Raw genomic sequence first — 18,038 nt, forward strand, 5'->3', positions numbered from 1 at the left:
TAGCTTTAAGCTAGGTTCTCAGAAAAAAAAAAAGTTTTCTATGTCTAAGGAACAGTTTTGCTGTGGGCTGCTTTTGAGAATAAGAGATTGTCATACAAGTACTTGGCATGGGGCATTGTGTATCACACAGAAATAAAAAGATAGATACTGAGTGAGATGTGAAACCAAGTCTTCCAGCTGAAACTATCTTGTGGAGAGTAGAAAATGCTGGACGGGAATTCTGGAGAGAGCTGGGAACTGGGCTTCTAGAGTGAGTGTGTATATTGAGAAAGATGGTGTGGAGAGAGAAAAAGAAGAGAATTGAGGACAGAAGAGGGATGTCCACACTCCAAGGAAGTATAGCCAACAGAGGAAACTGCAGGGTGGTCTGAAGGGTGGGAGGGCTCCCATGAAGCCAAAGGGTTTCCGAAGAGCAAGGAGGATGAAGAAGGGAAATAAGCTATGAGATGGGTTCTAGTAATGGGTAGTTTCAAAAGAAATAGCTTCTTAGTTTCCTTGCTGGAAAGTAACCACCACTGGCCCATCTTATATAAATTATGCACTTCCCTCAAGGAGTTACTTTTCCATGAAGTTTTTCTGACTGTTCCATTCTTCATGCATTCCCCCCTCCTGAGAAATCCTGTAGCACTTAGAGACCGCCCGTGCACTCAGCCCTGGTGTACACCACCCCGCATTTCACTGGCGAATGGGGGTGGAGGGCTCACAAGCCTACCCAGCTGGATGGAAGCAACTTGACAGCTTTGCTTCTCCCTTCAGGGATTACACCAACTGCCTTGTAACGGGAGCTCCTGCACAGCTGTAAGCCCCCAGTGGTACCTTCTCCACAAGGCAGTCAGCGTGATTTTTAAATGTAAAGCAGATCACAGGACAACCCTGCTTAAAACCTACAATGGCTTTCCATCACACTTGGGAAAAACTCAGGCTCTCGGACTCCAGCCTACAGTTATCCCAAAGCCCCACCTCTCAGACTTCCACTCCCCCATCACTCACCCACTCAGCAATGCTGGCTGTTTCTGTCTCAGAGCCTTTACACTTCCCATTCCTTCTGCTTTAAATGTTCTTTCCCCAGAATTTCACATGGCTTCCTCTTCCTCACCATTCGCGTCTCACCCAAATAGCTTCCCTTTCGCAAGGCCGACCACTCTGATGAATGTGGTAAGCTTTTCGCCCCACATCACTCTCTACAGTAGTATCACACGGTCTTCGCCATGGTGAGGAACTGACGTGATCTTATTTACTTGTTTGTTGGTGCAGTGGTTGTTTCTCACTCTTCATCCGATGCTTTGTGAGTAGGAGTTCTGTCTCGTTCACAGCTCTGTCTCCAGCACAAGAGGAGCTGCTGACACCTAGTGGGTGCTTCTTCAATAAGTCTGGCTTGACGACCAACTCAAGGCTTTTGGACAGTCTGCTACCTCTGAGGCCTGGATCTTCCTTCCTCCTTCAGGCCCTTCTGATACCCTGATCTAAATCAGACTCCCTGTTATTCTCTCTTTCATAAAACACTGTTATTTCCTTCAAAGCCCTTTTCACAGTTTTCAAATTCATACCTATTTATGTGTTTACATTCTGTCTCCCCCAACAGACTGTAAGTTTCAGCAGGGCAAAGACTGTACACCATATATACCTTGAGGGATATATATTATATACATCTTGGCCACTGCACCCTATGCCTGGCACACAGTAGGTGCTCACTTATTCTGTATCGAATGAGTATTAAAATATTCCTCCCAGGTTTAACCATAGAGTAGAATATTAAAAAAAATAGCTGAGGAAGGATTGATACATACTTCTCCTTAGGGAAAAATTAGATACTCTTGCTCTGGCTAGAATGTGCTTTTACATTTTGTAGAAAGGTCAACAAACCTGCCCTGACCTAGAGGAAGACATCTGTATCCTTTTCTCCAATAGGACAATTTGACAGAGAGGCTGGATCTGATTCTGCCCAGGCTGGAGGAGACATCCTGGTGCTACTCCCCAAGGTGGATGGAGGAAAGGCAGCCCCAGGGGCCATGGAGGGGTGGATCTTAGCACATGAAGTCTGGCCATTCTTTTCTTTGGTCCAGTTATACTGATGCAGATTTGTGTAGTGTTCAGGTGGTTCCCCTGTGAGAAGCTCAAGCTGCTAAAAGGAAAACAAGGACAAAAAGTGTGGACAAGTTCCCATATTTACACCAAGCAGCTAACTCAGACTTGTGGGAAAGGCACTGATGGGTGTGAGTTCTCTAGACTGGGCTCTGTGCGATGGCAACAGATGCTGGCAGTGACTTAGCCCATATTAGGTCAAAAGCTGTGTTTCTTGTTCTCATTCGGAAAATGGGCTACTAATACTTATCTCTTGTTTACAGGGCAGAGGAAAAGATGGGCACGAGGGTTAGGTGACCCAAGTTCTAGTCCTGAATCACCATCAGCTAGCTGTGTGGCCTTGAGCAAACCAATGTGCTTTTCTGGGCTTCAATTTCTTTATACCTAAAATGAACGTGTTGGCATCTAATCTTAGAATCTGGAATGACTGTACAATCAGGTTTCTCACTTAACGCACCCCTGCTACGATGGGCAGGATCTAGTGAAACCCCACACCCCATCGCCAGTACCAATAGCATTCCTTCTCGAATTTGCTGAGCCTGGTCTCCTAGTTGAAACTCTAGCTCCTCCAACTCCTGCTGCAGGGCTTCGCGTAAAGTTTGCAATTGTTCAGCCTCCTCCCTGCAGGTAAATAATAGAAAACCACCAAATTTCACAAGCACCTCCAGGTGCAATCTTCCATTGTCCCTCTCAAAATGTAGGTCACTCCTTTGACGGGTCTTAAAAGAGAAAGTCACCATCTTTATTTGTATCAGTTGCAGGCATAGGTTTATTACGAGGGCAGGTTTCCTTTTTTCTTTTTTTTTTAAACAACTCTGTTGCAGAATAATTTACATACCATAAAGTTTACCTATTCTAAGAGTACAATTCAATGATTGTTAGTAAATCTGCCAAGTGTGTAACTACCACCGCCATTCAATTTTGGAACACTTCCATCTCACCAGTAAGAAACCTTGTGCTCCTTTATAAATTAATCCCGATTCCTACTCCCAGCCCCAGGCAATGACTAATCCACTTTTGGGACAAATACTTTTAATCTATGTGAAAATAGTGCAGATTTCCAAAACTCTAACAACCCCCAATGTCCGCATTTGCGTGAGCCCCATTCACATTGATTAAAGATATCCTGCTGGCGAGACCCCTCTTCCCAGCAGCTGCCAATTTTCTGACCTCAAATAGCCCTGGCCTTGAAGAATAAGTGTTGCTATCCAGCAAATGGCTCTCACAGACTCCCACTGAGAAAGTAAGAACGGGAACAGGAAAGCAAAGGGAAAGTTGGCCAATTTCTCATTAGCCCTGCTCCCTGGTGCTCATCTGTCCTGCCCTGATGACCTTTTCTTGCTCCAGGTGTGTGGGCTGGTACTTGCTTGTATGGCTCCCTTAGATAATTATCTTTTCTCCTCTGACATGTCCCTGGAAAAGGGTGCCTGTTGTTCTCTAAGGTGCTGCTCAATTTCTTCTAAATGCTTCCGGAAACTCTGGCATACCGTCTTCATTGTTTCCATCTCATGGACTGTGCACTGAGAACAATTAGAAAGAGCTGAGAAGGAAGGTCTTTCTGAATCACTGCAAGAGTTCACCACAGTGGCACCTGCCTTCCCACCCGGGCTTCCCTGTTCGCAACGCAGCCCTGCGGCTAATGTGTCAGAAAGAGAATAGGGAAAGCCCAGCCTTTGGCTTCGTCAAGCAACTAGAGGCAGTATGTGGCTGGGACAGGAGGACAGCCATTGTTGGATGGCCCTTGGCGACATTATGTCCCAGAGACAAGAAAGGCGCTCTGGAAGACTAGGGGGAGGTAGGGTGCAAGGATGTAGACAGGAGAGGAGGAGGGAAGGGCTAGAATAGTGCGAGCCTGTGCTTAGAATTGTTGAGTTTTGTTTAATCTTGTTTAACTTTGGTGCTGAGTACTGCCTCACTCTGAATCTCAACACTGAACACGTTTGTTCGGATGGTATGTGTTTGATTAGAGAAAGGCTGCTTAGAATCATTTTTATTAGTCTTGGCTTTGCTTAACCGCAGTCTCTGGTGGTTGAAATCTGTAGGATCAGCCCCACCAGCGAACAAGCCCATTCAGAGTGAGGTAGGCATAGATTAGGCATCCCATCCTCCACGGACTGGAATCTCAAACTGAACTCTCTGTCCTCCCAATCCTGCTTCCCATTGTTCCTGATGTGAATCATTCTTTAAATCTTACTTTCTCTGTACGACAATGCTGTTGCCTTGGTTTCCTTATTTAAATATCTTCTTGCAGCCACCAAGCCTGGTCTATTTGTCAGGCACTCTGCTGGTTTGCTGAGTTCTTACCAGCTATCCTCTTTGTTTTCTAGCCCTGGTTGGATCATGCTTTGAATAGATCCATGATCCAGAACCCCAGAATCTCTACCCATCTGACTTTGAGTGATATTAATGCTAGCTGGACCCTAATGCTAGATCTACCGGGTCCTCCATTTTAAACCCCTCCCTGATGAGTGTGTAGTGTCTGGTCGTTGCCTACTCACTATCTCTCCCTCCTGTATTCATAATAACAGAATTCTAATATCTTAGGGGCACTGAGCATCTAACTAAAACCCTACATTTCCCAGTATCCCTTGCTGATAGGATGGCAATGAGATGGAAGTGGAGATGGTGGAGTGGGGCTTCTGGGAAACGCTTTAAAGGAAAAATTTCAATGGCAGGCCACTTTTAACCTTTTTTTCTTCTTCCTCATTCAGTGGAGACCAATCTTTCAGCTAAATTAATTCCTCCCACCCCTTTTTCTAGGAAGTCCCAGATTTCTTACCTTTCACCCCCAAACCACATGGCCATGCTCTTAGCAACCAGATGGCTATTTTTACTGGTATTGTCATAATGGAAATACTGTCCTAAGAGTGATATTTTGATATTGAAACTCTCCATCATTTTGCTTCGAGTGTTCGGTTTTGATGCTATCCTCATTTTTATACATGAACAACATTTTACAGAGCAAAACTCTCCAATTATTGTTGCTTCGGTGTAAGTGCATTTGAAACAGTTAGAATGTTGATGTCGGCAAGAGTGCTTGAAAGGTGACTACAGTTATGGTTCTTAAAACTAGGAAAGATCATACAGACCATGGAGGACTTCTTTTTATAGATAAGTGTTCTGACACAAATAGTTAACTAACTTGTCGGAGATCAAAACATGGTAGATTTCAAACCCAATTCTCCTGATTCATTTCTTTTCTTCTCAAGATCTAGCTGAGTCACAGCGGGGAATACAGTGTAGCTAGTCATACGGAGAAGTTATTTGTCCCTAAGGAATGAGCCGATTGGTCTTAGTAGATTCTTACAAGGTGACCAAGATCTAGGGACAGTGAGGGCAGGGCCATGGAAATATGGTGCTCAAGTAGGCTGAACGTTATAAACATTGAATTTTATGCTTCATCTAGATATTTTGGGGTAACCCTTTGTGATTGGAAGGCATGGGGGCTGGGATTTAGGAATAACTGATGGTGTATAGCTCCCTGTGAAGGGAGCGATGTGGAAGATTCTGATATGCTGCCATCTCCCGGTCATTTGGAAACACTGAAACTATCAATACATTTCTGCTTTAGAACAGATACAGAAGTTTCAGAAAAAAGGAAACCTTAGGCAAGCAAACAAAAAAAGAGACTGTTTTGAACTCTTTTTTATCCAATATAAGGGCTAGGTTATAAATCAAATACAATGCAAGGTTTACTCTACTGACCCAACCTGGGCCTTAAAACAAACTTTATCTTCAACAGTAAGAACAACAATATTGACCCTTCACTTTTGAATTGGCTCATATTACTTTTTAAAATTTGTATGATTTTCTTTTTCTTTGAATCTAAATCATAAACATTATAGATGGATCTTCTAATATCCAAAACTCTTATTTCATATACATCTCATTTTCTTTTCTGGAAAGATTTTATTTCGAATTAACAAATTATTGTGAAGAAATCACTTATTTATAAGAAATTAATCATATCAGCAAACCATTATCATAGATAACCCACGAGAGCACACCCTCTCTGTGACTTTCTTCTGAAGTTTTAAACATCATTTTGTTTTTTTATACTTTATTATTTTAAACAAAATATAAAACCAAATACGGTTTAATTTATATTTCCTTATAAAATTTATCTTAAAAATGTAAATTAGAAAAATAATATTTTTTTCAGGATATGTTAGATCTATAATCTGGTTTTCATCATGGAAATTGGAGTACCTAACTGTAGGATTTAATATTTTTCCCCTTATAGCCTCTTAAAATGTCACCTTCTCCAGCTGTCTTTCATCCCTAACATTTTCCTACATGAACTATATATATGGTCAAGTAAATGTTTATTCCCTTAGAGCTGAGTTTTTCAACTTTGACATTGTTGACATTTTAGGTCAGATAATCCTTTGTTGTGAGGGGATGTCCTATGTATTGTAGGATGTTTAGCACCATCCCTGACCTCCACCCACTAAATGCCAGTAGCACCTACCCCAGTTATGACAACCGAACATGTCTCCATACATTGCCAAATGTCGCCATGGGTGGGGTAAAATTATCCCCAATTGAAAACCACTGCATTTACAATCTCTCAACTAACATCAATGATGATGATGACTCCTACTATTCTCCAGGATTTGAATCCCGGTCTTTTTACTCCAAAGGACCCCAGCTATACATTAGCTTTTGTTCTTTTCTCCCACTGAAACTTAGCATAATATTATACCTAGAATTGATCTCAACACCTTCTTTTACTAAGTTCAACCCTTATTTTATCTTTCATATAATCGCTTTCTATATTTATATTACATTTGTATAGATTTCTATATCTTGAAGGACCATGTAGTAATTTGCCTTATCTTTCAAATAATCACTTTCTCATGTTACTATTACACTTACGTAGATTTAGATATTTTAAAGTTGGACACATCTTTGGAGTGGATTGTCCAAGAATTTGGTTTCGGCTAAGTTTGAATGTGACTCTGGACTTAGGAGTTGTGGGAAGTTGGAAAATTAAACTCTCTCAGTTCTTGCTTCCTCGTCTGTAAAAGAGGGAGGACTTGGCACATTTATGGCATGGATGAAAATGGGGGTTATTTGGCACAGCATAAATAAAGTGCTTGGTATAGCACTCAGTAAGTATTTGTGGAATTAACAGAATGGGAAGGTAACACAGAAGGCACCAAATAGGCACCCAGGAAATTATAGTTGCCCTTCATTCTCCTTTGAACAGCTATAGTCCTACGTTATATGTGCTACCTCGTTTTCCCACCCTGTCTATACATGTAGTTTCATGTTTAATACTCTTAATTTTTTAAATCAATGGCTAGCTTTGATAGCCTACATTATTTCTGACCTTGAGAATTGCTGAAGAGGGTTCATTGGAAGGACTCAGTAAATGCTTGTGTATTTACCAGGAGCTGAACAGGGTTGGGGGTCCTTCAGTCCTCAGTAACCTCAATGTTCACTTTTAAACAAGCTTAGCAAAGGAAGACCAACACTTCCTCTATTTGACATGAGAAGTCTTATATTTAAGACCTGAACAATAATAAAATAGTAACAAAAATTGTAACCACACAATTAGCATTTTCTAGGGCTTTCTATGTGCCGGGCACTGTGCTGAGCGTCTGAGTGTGTTGAGTGCCTTGCAAGTTTTCTCTCATTTAATCTGAAAACGATGCTGCATCGATGACATGAATAGTCTCCCTATTTTACAAAACAGGAACTAGGCTCAGAGAGATGAAATGGCTTGTGCAAGATTATACAGCTAAGTGAATATCAGACAGAATTTTCAGTTAGACTGAACTGAAGAGGAGGTACAGATGCATTGATGCTTAGAACCTTACATATGAACGTACTGTTCTATACCCCTCTGTAAAATGGGGGTGGATAATAAAATTTGCCTTCCTTCCTTCATAAGGTGATCAGAAGTATCAAATAAGAAGAAATTTGTGAGAATATATTGTAAATAATAAAGCAGTCTACAAATATTAGTCATGATTTGAAATGGAAAGGTATGTCCCAAGAGCTCACATTTGGAAGGGAAGGCTGAACTTTACCCCTGAGGTATTTATTGTTGCTGCCTCTGCTTCCCCATCTTTGCAGAGGTAAATACTGACAGAACACAGCTCCCTCACTGTGGAGTCCTGAAGGACTTTCAAAGTCTTCAGGAACTGGGCTTCCAGATGGTTATGTGAGCATGAGCAGTGCCTACAGGCTGAAGACACAGAGCTGGGCCTTTGCCTCGCCACGTGGCAGGGGAGATGGCGGTGACAGCAGCCACCACGGTGGGCAGGCACAGCTTGGCAGGTGCCCCCTGGGTAGAGACCAGGGAAACATGTGTCTGCAGAGGCAGATATGGTGAGGGGCTGGGCCTTGTTACTCGGAGCTGAACAGCAATGCCAGGGCCTAGGCTCACATGTGTTAAGTCTGAACAGAAACGTCATTGAACTGTCTTTTTTTTTTTTTTTTAATTTATTTATTTATTTATGGCTGTGTTGGGTCTTCGTTTCTGTGCGAGGGCTTTCTCTAGTTGCGGTGAGCGGGGGCCACTCTTCATCGCGGTGCGCGGGCCTCTCATTATCGTGGCCTCTCTTGTTGCGGAGCACAGGCTCCAGACGCGCAGGCTCAGTAGTTGTGGCTCATGGGCCCAGTTGCTCCGCGGCATGTGGGATCTTCCCAGACCAGGGCTCGAACCCGTGTCCCCTGCATTAGCAGACAGATTCTCAACCACTGCGCCACCAGGGAAGCCCTCATTGAACTGTCTTGCTTCTGTTCCCAGTCCTGGTTCTGCCGTGGTAACAGGGTCACACGTAGTGCATTCTAAAGTTGCTTCTCTAGAATCCGTTCCCAAGACCACAGCACTCTGAGCAGCTGTTGCCAGTTTGGAGAACATCTGGATTATCACGGACTTGGAGCTAACAGCGTTTACCTTAGCATCTGGAGGAAGGTTTCCCATCTCAGATTCTGCCCTAGGTGGTATTTGACCCAAAGCACTACACCTTGGCCTCACTTGGGGAGTATCGCCAGCCACTTAATCTAGATGGGGAATGGACTTCCCAGATATTTGGACAAGGTCGCCTGTGTAGGGCATGGCTTCACTGGGCTTGGGGACGTGCTGTGGGACACTTTTTTTGCATCAGTAAGGCGTTGTTAATATCAGGACAGAGTTTAACCGCCTTCTGTTCCTCTTGGGGCCTCCGAGTCAACATGAAAGGATTTGTCTTGAGCATGATCAATTCCAGGTGACCTCTGAGACTCACAGCGGTGGCTTTGCACATATACTGCCCCAGCTCGTTCAGGCCTCAGGAACCCATCCTTCACTTCTGTGATGTGCATCACCATAAGACCCAGAGGGCAATCATATTTGGAGGTAACCATGCCTACAATGGCCTCATTTTCAGTCTGGGGCACAGGCGGATGCTGCCACAGATGGCTGTTTTTCCTTGGGGGTTCTCCCCTAGGGGTGGTTTTATCAAGGGCCAGATCTTGGGTCAACAGCTCTGGGGGCCCGTCCATGGCCTCAGACTGAGACTCTTTCTCTACCACAGAGGTTGAGGCTTTTTCTTCCAAGACACTCCAGTCTTGACTTGAAAAGGATGTCCTCACTATGCTCTTGGAATCAGACTCCTGTGACTCTTGCTGACAGTCCTGGGATGACTGTAAGCTGTGGCTCTGATTCCTTGGCTTTCTATATCCATTCTCAGCAGGACTCTGGTAGCTTGACAAGCAGGGTATCTGTGGGAGAAATGGGAATAAAGGCAAATGGGTCAGAAAGGTGGGGGAGGTACTAGGTTTAAGAAATGCTGTGTCTTCCTTTTTTCTTATCATTATCATTGACTTAGGAATCAGGAGACAAGGGTTACAAACTCAGGTTTGTGTAAGTTTACTACTTTACCTGGGACCTTCTTTCTACGAGACTCAGTTTCCTTCCTTAGAAAAATCAAAAGAAAACAAAAAGGAAACGAACACTGAGCTTTCTGTACTTGTCCACTGTGACTCCATTGTCCCCCATCTCTTGGGTGCCTATGGCGTGTCTTCTAAGCATTGGTTGCACTTTCCAACTGTGGTGACGCACTTTCATCTTATCTTTCCTTCTGTTCCTATTCCGATCCTCAAGGGGCCCTTTACCTGCAGGGGTGGTGGTTCCTCCAGGAACCTGCTGCTGTCAGCCTGGCAGCTGTTTGCTCTGTCGCCATGGCACCTGCAGAAAGATAAAGAGGCCTGGGGTCAGTAAAGTGAAAACAGACCACCAGCAGGACTGGGGTCAAACACTCTCTGTGTCTGACACACTACAGATCCTCAGTAGATGTCCACTGTGTGGAAGTATAAGTGAATAAGGGAATTTCAAGGATTTTTTTCTCAGTTATCAGAGGGTCCATGTAAAACTGAGTCACTGGTTTCCTGTTACAAGGAGTAAAACATGAAACAAAGGAAGAGGAATTAACATCTCTTAAAACTAAGTAACAATCTGATTGTGAGATGCATCTTCACTAAGGGGAAGAAAATCCAGAAGGAAATGCATATGCCTTAAATGCCACACTGAAAAAACAATAAACACCACAATTTATGTATCTGTGTATAAGTATTGCAATGGACAGAATGTTATATTCCCCTTCCACCATGCTATGTAAACATTAGGAGACCCAAAGATTCAACAGAAGGGTTGAAACTTGCTGAAGATGGACGAAACAGACTTTGCAACCTCTCACTTTTTCTGTATTTGTTTTGGTGCAAGATTTGTGCCACAAGCTGTGAAGGACTCCCAGTACATCATTATTCTTTAAAATTTCCAGATAATGTCTAAGCAATTACTATTCTGGAATATAAGCTTCATATAAAACGGTTGCTCTTCCCTTTCTTATAACTCTGGAATGAAATTATACATTAGAGCACTAGAACAAAATTATAGGTTAAAGCCCATTCATTCGTATGCTGGTAGGTTCAAGTCAATCTGGTCCAAATGAAAATAAACAACCACAAACATAAAGGGTCCCTAAAAAGTAGAGAGAGTGATTTCCTCTAAAAGGGATATAGTTATTATAACTGTTACCTTTAGTTAACTGTACTTTGTAAAGCACAAAAAACCAAAAACAAACAAAAATAACCTCTGAAACTCATTTAAGTGAATTTGTGAAGAAACCAGATTGTGAAAACTTCTCTTTGATGGTGAGATCAAATGGTGGAATTGGGCATATTTCTCTCAGGAGTAGAGCCTTATTTATCCTGTGTTTTAGAAGCCAAATACATGTATCTGAATCATTTTGAGCAAGTCACCAAGAAAATGTGGTCCAATTTATAGATGGTTTCGTTTCTTCCGGAGGCTAAAAATCTTTCCTGCCTATAAACCACCTTTTTGACAACTCGATAATAAACTCTCAAAATTGGGTTTGCAAATTCTTTTTTTAAAAAAATTAATTAATTTTGGGCTGCGTTGGGTCTTCGTTGCTGTGCGCAGGCTTTCTCTAGTTGCGGTGAGCAGGGGCTACTTTTCTTTGCGGTGCGCAGACTTATTGTGGTGGCTTCTCTTGTTTCGGAGCACGGGCTCTAGAGTGCAGGCTCAGTAGTTGTGGCACATGGGCTTAGTTGCTCTGTGGTATGTGGGATCTTCCCAGACCAGGGCTCGAATCCGTGTCCCCTGCATTGGCAGGCGAATTCTTAATCACTGTGCCACCAGGGAAGTCCCGTGTTTGCAAATTCTGACCATTCTCTTAGGGTTGTAGGAATTACATGATACAAAGGATGAGAAATCGCCTAGTCCAGGATGGCTATGATAGATGATTAAGCAAATAGACAATTACAAATGTGCATCGTTTAGCACTCCCACACCCTCACACCTAATATGTAATATGAAGGTTGGCATGACTTAGGGGAAGATGATATGGCCTCTGGCAAGAGTAATGGACTTAGTACCTGCACCCCCAGGCCAACCCACCCCAGTTCCTGAAACTATCAAGGCCAAGACAGGTAGAACTTCAGAAGCCTCATCACCTCCAATAGGATTTTGTCTCTGCACTTAATATGCACAAGGAGCCATAACTCTTCCTTACTCCACTAGATTGGGGCCTTGACTTACCCCTACCAGTCCCTTTCCCCTAGCTAGATCTTATTATTCAAACCCTTGCCTACTGGGTGGATCCTGTACCAAACCACCACGAATCCCCTCGTGAGTTTGTCATGCCCCTTAGACTGCTGATTCCCCGGCTCTGCCACTCCCGTAGCTCAGGGGGTTAATCTCTCTATAATGTATGCTACTAAGATCCAGTTTGCTCCCATAGCTGAGTCATCTAGAGAATCTGGGGCCAAGTCTGCTGGGTTAAGATTCTGACTCTCCTACTTACTAGTTGTGTGGTCTTGGGCATGCCACTTCCACTCTCTGAGTCTGTTTCCTCATGGGGAAAAGAATAAATATGCTGATGATGTTGTTTGTGGGGTTGCGAAGAGGATAATATCCAATAATATATACGTGAAGAATTTATGTACATGGAAAAGATGATGTAATTATATATACATTTTTACTGCAGAACATCATCTTAATATTATCAGAATTCAATCATTACTAATGTTATTAAATATCATTAATGAGTGTCATTATTAATATTAATATTTATTAGAATTTACCTTTTCCAGCACAGGACTGTCCTCACAGAGTTAAGATTTTACCCTCCCAATTAGGTAGACCCTGCCCTGGGAAGGTTTGCTTCGCCATCTCACGGGTGTGAAACATTTCTGCCTGGGAGGAGAGCGATGCTGCAGGCACTTTGTCCAAATAGTCACCAGGTGGCAGCATTACACCAACCACAGCACAGAGGAGTCAGGGCCCTGACAAGAGTCTCTGGAATGGCTTAAAGCAGTAAGAGAAGTCAACCTGAAGGGTTGCTTTTCTGAGCTGAGTTAGTGGTAAAAGCTCTGACTCCTAAGTGGGAAATTTTTACTTAATGTAGTCTGAGTTCCTAGAGGCTCAGGAAAAAAAAAAAGCGTGTGGAATTGAAACATAAATGAGGGGAGGGAGAAAAAGAAAAGGAATCTTTAAGGGTGTGATGTATGCTGGAGTTGTGCAGAACAAAAGAAATGGTTCAACCTTAGGCTGTTTGGGGTTCCCATCTTCACTGAGCTATTCTACTCTACCTCTTTGCCAAGTTCTTCCCTCTTCCATCCTCCAATGGCAGAAAATTCTGTGACAGCTCCGTGGTGAAGTTACATCTCAGGGGCAAATTATCTTCGAATTGGACTGGACATTACAGATTATGCAAACTCGCATGCCTTTAGAAGCTGGGCAGGTCACATAGATATGTGAAGCAGCAAGGTTCAAGACAGTAGGGAGCCGTGTGAATAGTTTGGACTCCAGAGTGTGTGTTCCCCCCAAAGGCATTTAAAAAAATTCATTTGTAGAACACACAAAACCTCTCTATGGGCCAGTCAGTCCCCCATGTTGGAAGCCTGCATGGTGCATCCTACCATCCAGTGGAGTACCTTCCAGAACATTCCTTATAGATGGTCGTCTAGCTGGTGCTTGCCCACTTGTGGTGACAGAGACCTACTCTTGTGTACTCAGAGGGTATCATACCTTTTAGAAAATGCCCTTTTATATTGAGCCAAACCTACTTTAGCACTTTCCATCTGTTGCTCATAGCTCACTCCGTGGAGTAATACTGGACTTGTCTAACCCATTTTCCTCCGGACAGCTCTCTTGCACTCTCCAGGCCTTTTCTCACCTTAAATCTCCCCAGATCCCCTTAAATCAGCCCTCAGAGGGCAGCGTCTCCAGGCCATTTGTGTTTTGTATTTTGGAATAAGCACTTACTTAATAATGTTTGCTGTAAAACTGGGCTCCCAGAATTAGATTCCGTGATTGAGACATGGTCTTACCAGCATGGAGTGGAGCAGGGCGCCCTTTTTCCCTTCTTCTTGATATTTCTCTTCTGTACGCACAGCTTAAGGTTAGTCTAGTCAGAAGCTGTGTTTGCAGTGTTGGGTTGTACTGAGATCAGTCTCTATTTTGTATTCTCACAAAATTGACCTAGCTAGTTTGGGACCATGTTTTCATCCAGTCAAGGATGATTTTGACCTTCATTCTGAAAGCTATTTGTGTCATCTATGGCTTGGAAACACATTCTTGCTGTGGGCCAAGTCACAGTTAATATTCTGAAGAGAACAGGCCATGAGACAGAGCCGGGCAGGTTGCTCTACTGCAAACCCCCATTCTTCCACTTGACGCATGTTCACTGGCCCTGCAGGGCCCTGCACTGCTCCAGAAACTCCATGGACACAGCAACAAAAGTACCTGGCCTCACACAGCTTATATTTTATCTTGACTGAATTCTAGAACTCAAGAAAGGCTGACAATATTCGTGATTGTGGCAGGTACACCTGAAGAGATTTAATTTTTTCTTCTATGCCAGCAGGCTGGAAGCAGAGGAGCTTCTATCCCATAAAGATTTCTACATAAGGAGTTGATAACTTCCATTAGCACCCTGCTGACATTTTTGTTTCAATCTCTTTCTTACAACCTGGAAATCCTTACTTTTCCTTTTTCCTTTTTCCTCCTACTCCCCTCCCTCTCCCTCACCTCCTCCCTCTTCTTTTTGTTTTTTGTTTATTGCTCCAGGTTTAGCAATTTCTCCTTTGTTCTTTAGTCAGAATAATCTTCCTTCATCATTACAAAAAAAAATAGCTGCTTCTCTAAAATCAGCTTCTTTTTGGCTTAATACCATTAGTTATTTTTTAGCATTGGAGAAGTAATACATAGCAGTGAAAAAAATTTGGAAAGTGAAAAAACATAAAAAAGAAAATAAAAATTACATATAATCTAACCATACAGGAAAGTTACTATAATATATATCTACTTCAATCCAGTACATTTTCTTTGTGCACATGTATATGTATGTTTTATAAAATAATCATCCTAACATACACAGTATATATTCTGCTTCTTTTCACATAATATATTGTGAATTTTTCTCTATAAAAAATTCCTTGTAATTTGTGTGTGTGTTCATATGTGTGTATTTGTAAGCACATGAATTTCTTTTTCAGATTTTGGTATAATGATTGTGCCACTTGTATAAAAAAATAACTAGATAGGTTTCTCTTTTCTTTTTTTTCCTATGCTCTCAAGCAGTGTAGAAAGCTTAGGTAGTATCACGTCCTTAAACTTTTTAAAGTGCTCAGCCATAAAACCACTGATCATGGTGCATCTTAAAAGATGAAATTCTTTGACAACTTTTAATCCACAATAGTTATTGACATTTTGGACTCCTGTTTCTTGAATTAATGGAAATACTTTCTTTTTCTTACTTATTTTCTAATGTTGTCAGTCAAATAAATCATTTGTTTTCATTCTACAGTCTCTAAAAAGAGCAAAGACTAAGTTTCTGCCTCTTATCATAGCTTTGGCTTTATTTCATAAATTTTTGTATGTACTTTTTTTTTCTTGAATTCTACTCTATCTAATAATAATAATGTTGGAATTCCTGCTTTCTTTTTGTTTACTTTAGCACACTTTTTGGTATATTTTTGCCCATTCATTTTTAACTTTTCTATGATTCTTTATTTTAAATGTCGTTGAATTATTTTAATGACCTTTGAGTCTTTTCCTTTGTTAGATCCATTTATTATATCTATAACCATTTTCATAAAATATGAGCTTGGTCTTATTGTTCGTAATTTTATGTTATCTACTTTTATAATTGTGATTGATGTAGTAAGCATATGGCATACTTGATGCAAATCTTCTCTCTCTCTTTTTTTTAAAATAGGCATCACTAATAGTCCATGCTGGTCTTTTCTGCTGAGCTGAGATTCAGCCTCAGAATATTTATCAGTTCAACATTACTGAAGGCTAATACTAATCAATGAGAATTGGGACATAGTTATAATCTATCTGCTATTCTTGTTGTATTAATAAAGACCATAACTTCACATTTAAGCTGACCTGATTTCGAACTGCATCATAAATAGCTATCTCAGAGACTTAATCGAGGATTAAAGGAGATAATGTAAAACACTTAGCCTAGTGCCTGGCACTCAATATTTGTTAGTATCATTAATATGATTAATTTTCAATGATTATTCTTTTGCCAGGTGGACTATATTTTCTTAGGTTGCTTTTTTCCTCTGGTAATTCATAAGGCATACAGTGTGTTTTTAAATTTAATTAGTGGTAACTTAAAAAGTTCAAACATATTTCACACTGCGATTTTCAACATCAAGAATTATACATGTCTATTGACTGCCCAATTAATCAGTATTTGTTGATAATTTTATTTTCTTCTGCATTCAGCTTTCTTTGATATGATCTAGGATTTTAGATCTAGAATGTTGTTGTTAAATTATTTTTTTCATGTGCCTTCTTTTTAAGAATTTTCATGACATTTGGATTACGTCTGTATAATTTACACTTCCTTCTACTTTGCCTTGCTCATCCTCTTAAACAGGATTTCCTCATTCAGTAGGCTGGTGTACATCTTTGAGAAAGAAAATGTGGGTACTCTACTTCCTGAGAGTTTGCTTATCTGAAATGTTGCTTCACAATTATATGACAACTTAAAAAGGTATAAAATTCTTGAGTTGCAAAATATCTACTTTAAAATGAAACTGATGTGCTCTTATCCTCTGGTTTCTGCTGAGAGGTGAGTGTGAAAAACCTTCTCTATTGGTCTCATGGTCTGACCATATTTTAAAATATACATAATTCACATTGCTTCCTCTGGCATCTTTTCATATAATTTTTTTTTAGAAGCTGTCATGTAACACACTACCTAAACAATAGTTGAAAAGGACATTTTAGAGTAATCAGAGGGAGTGACTTATGTTTCTGTGCTCCCTCCTCCCCCCACAAGCTACGTTTCTACCCATAAGGAGTAGAGGCCAGTGCGCCTGGAGCTAAGTGGCATAAAGTAATCAGGGGATCCATCATGAAGAATCTTGGAATGAAACAAAGTAATTTCAATCAATTAAATTATTTCTGAAACAGAACATTTATATGAATCTATAAAGATTATATTGTTTCAATACACATATCTTCTTTGTGTACATAGATACTTATTTATTAGATATTCTTGAGAAAAAAAGAAGGGGTACAGAGCCAATTTTGAATTGTAAACCTGCATTCATCATTCGGGAAGAATGTAATGAAAAATTTTCATTTGGAACCAGTGCTTATCTCATATTTGAAAATAGGAGAATAGAAGTTTCTAGGACTAAATGAACAACGTCGCCATGACCATTTGAGACAATAGGTGGATTACAAATTTTGTGATACCAATTTCTTTGAAGTTTTAATTTCTGTACTGATTCAACTACCATAGTTTTGAAGACCACGGGTCCAAATGTTTTTTCTCTTGTGAAGCTGTCTGGGAGCAACATTATCCTTGCTTGACTTAACCAGCTGACGGGCAGCTGATTATGCCAACTGCTCAGACAGCAAGAGGCAACAGTCCGTTTACATGGTAGCCTACTTCATCAAAAGTAACAATTTAAGTATCCAAACTGGATCTATTTTTCTTACAATTATAAGTAAAAACTGTTTATTAAAAACACAATTCTTAAAAATGTAATAATCCAGGATGAAAAAGGAAAAAAAAGTTTGGAGACACCAAGCTGGAGAACTAAAATTTTCATCAAGAATCAGGCTTATGATTTTCATCTACCTACATTCTAGGGGACAGATGTAGGACTGGTGGCCGCATCGGGGGCAAAGGGGAAACTCTCAGGGAAGCCACTTGTGTGTTGGTTAGTCTCCATTTGCCCTTCCTTACTTTCACTGCCGCTACTCCAGTCAATTTTTGCCCTGTCTTTCCTCCAGGTTTTCACTTGTGTTCAGTCAATGGGAGGCACTGGTAGAGACTGAAGGGCAGGAGAAAGAACACTGAGTACTTACTTACCACCACTTCCTTCGGGGTACTATTTGAAAATAGCTGCACTCCCTTACGGTGAGATCTCCAGGTAGTGTTTTCCTTCTAAAGCTTCCACTTTTA

The 18,038-nt window shown here is 41.2% G+C and overlaps 1 protein-coding gene across 1 annotated transcript in view; it reads right to left on the reverse strand.

Moving 5' to 3' along the window:
* Nucleotides 1-1,873: 1,873 nt before the first annotated feature.
* Nucleotides 1,874-18,038, reverse strand: part of ITPRID1 (ITPR interacting domain containing 1) — an 85,694-nt gene continuing 69,529 nt past the window's right edge. Inside the window, 8 exon segments of the mRNA XM_059932728.1 lie at nt 1,874-2,122; nt 2,592-2,705; nt 3,477-3,602; nt 8,181-8,490; nt 8,823-9,196; nt 9,198-9,248; nt 9,250-9,798; nt 10,192-10,249. Of these exon segments, the coding sequence (XP_059788711.1) occupies nt 1,874-2,122; nt 2,592-2,705; nt 3,477-3,602; nt 8,181-8,490; nt 8,823-9,196; nt 9,198-9,248; nt 9,250-9,798; nt 10,192-10,249 (1,831 nt within the window).

This window comes from Balaenoptera ricei, chromosome 9, assembly GCF_028023285.1.
Source record: "Balaenoptera ricei isolate mBalRic1 chromosome 9, mBalRic1.hap2, whole genome shotgun sequence".
In the NCBI taxonomy this organism is placed as follows: Eukaryota; Metazoa; Chordata; class Mammalia; order Artiodactyla; family Balaenopteridae; genus Balaenoptera; species Balaenoptera ricei.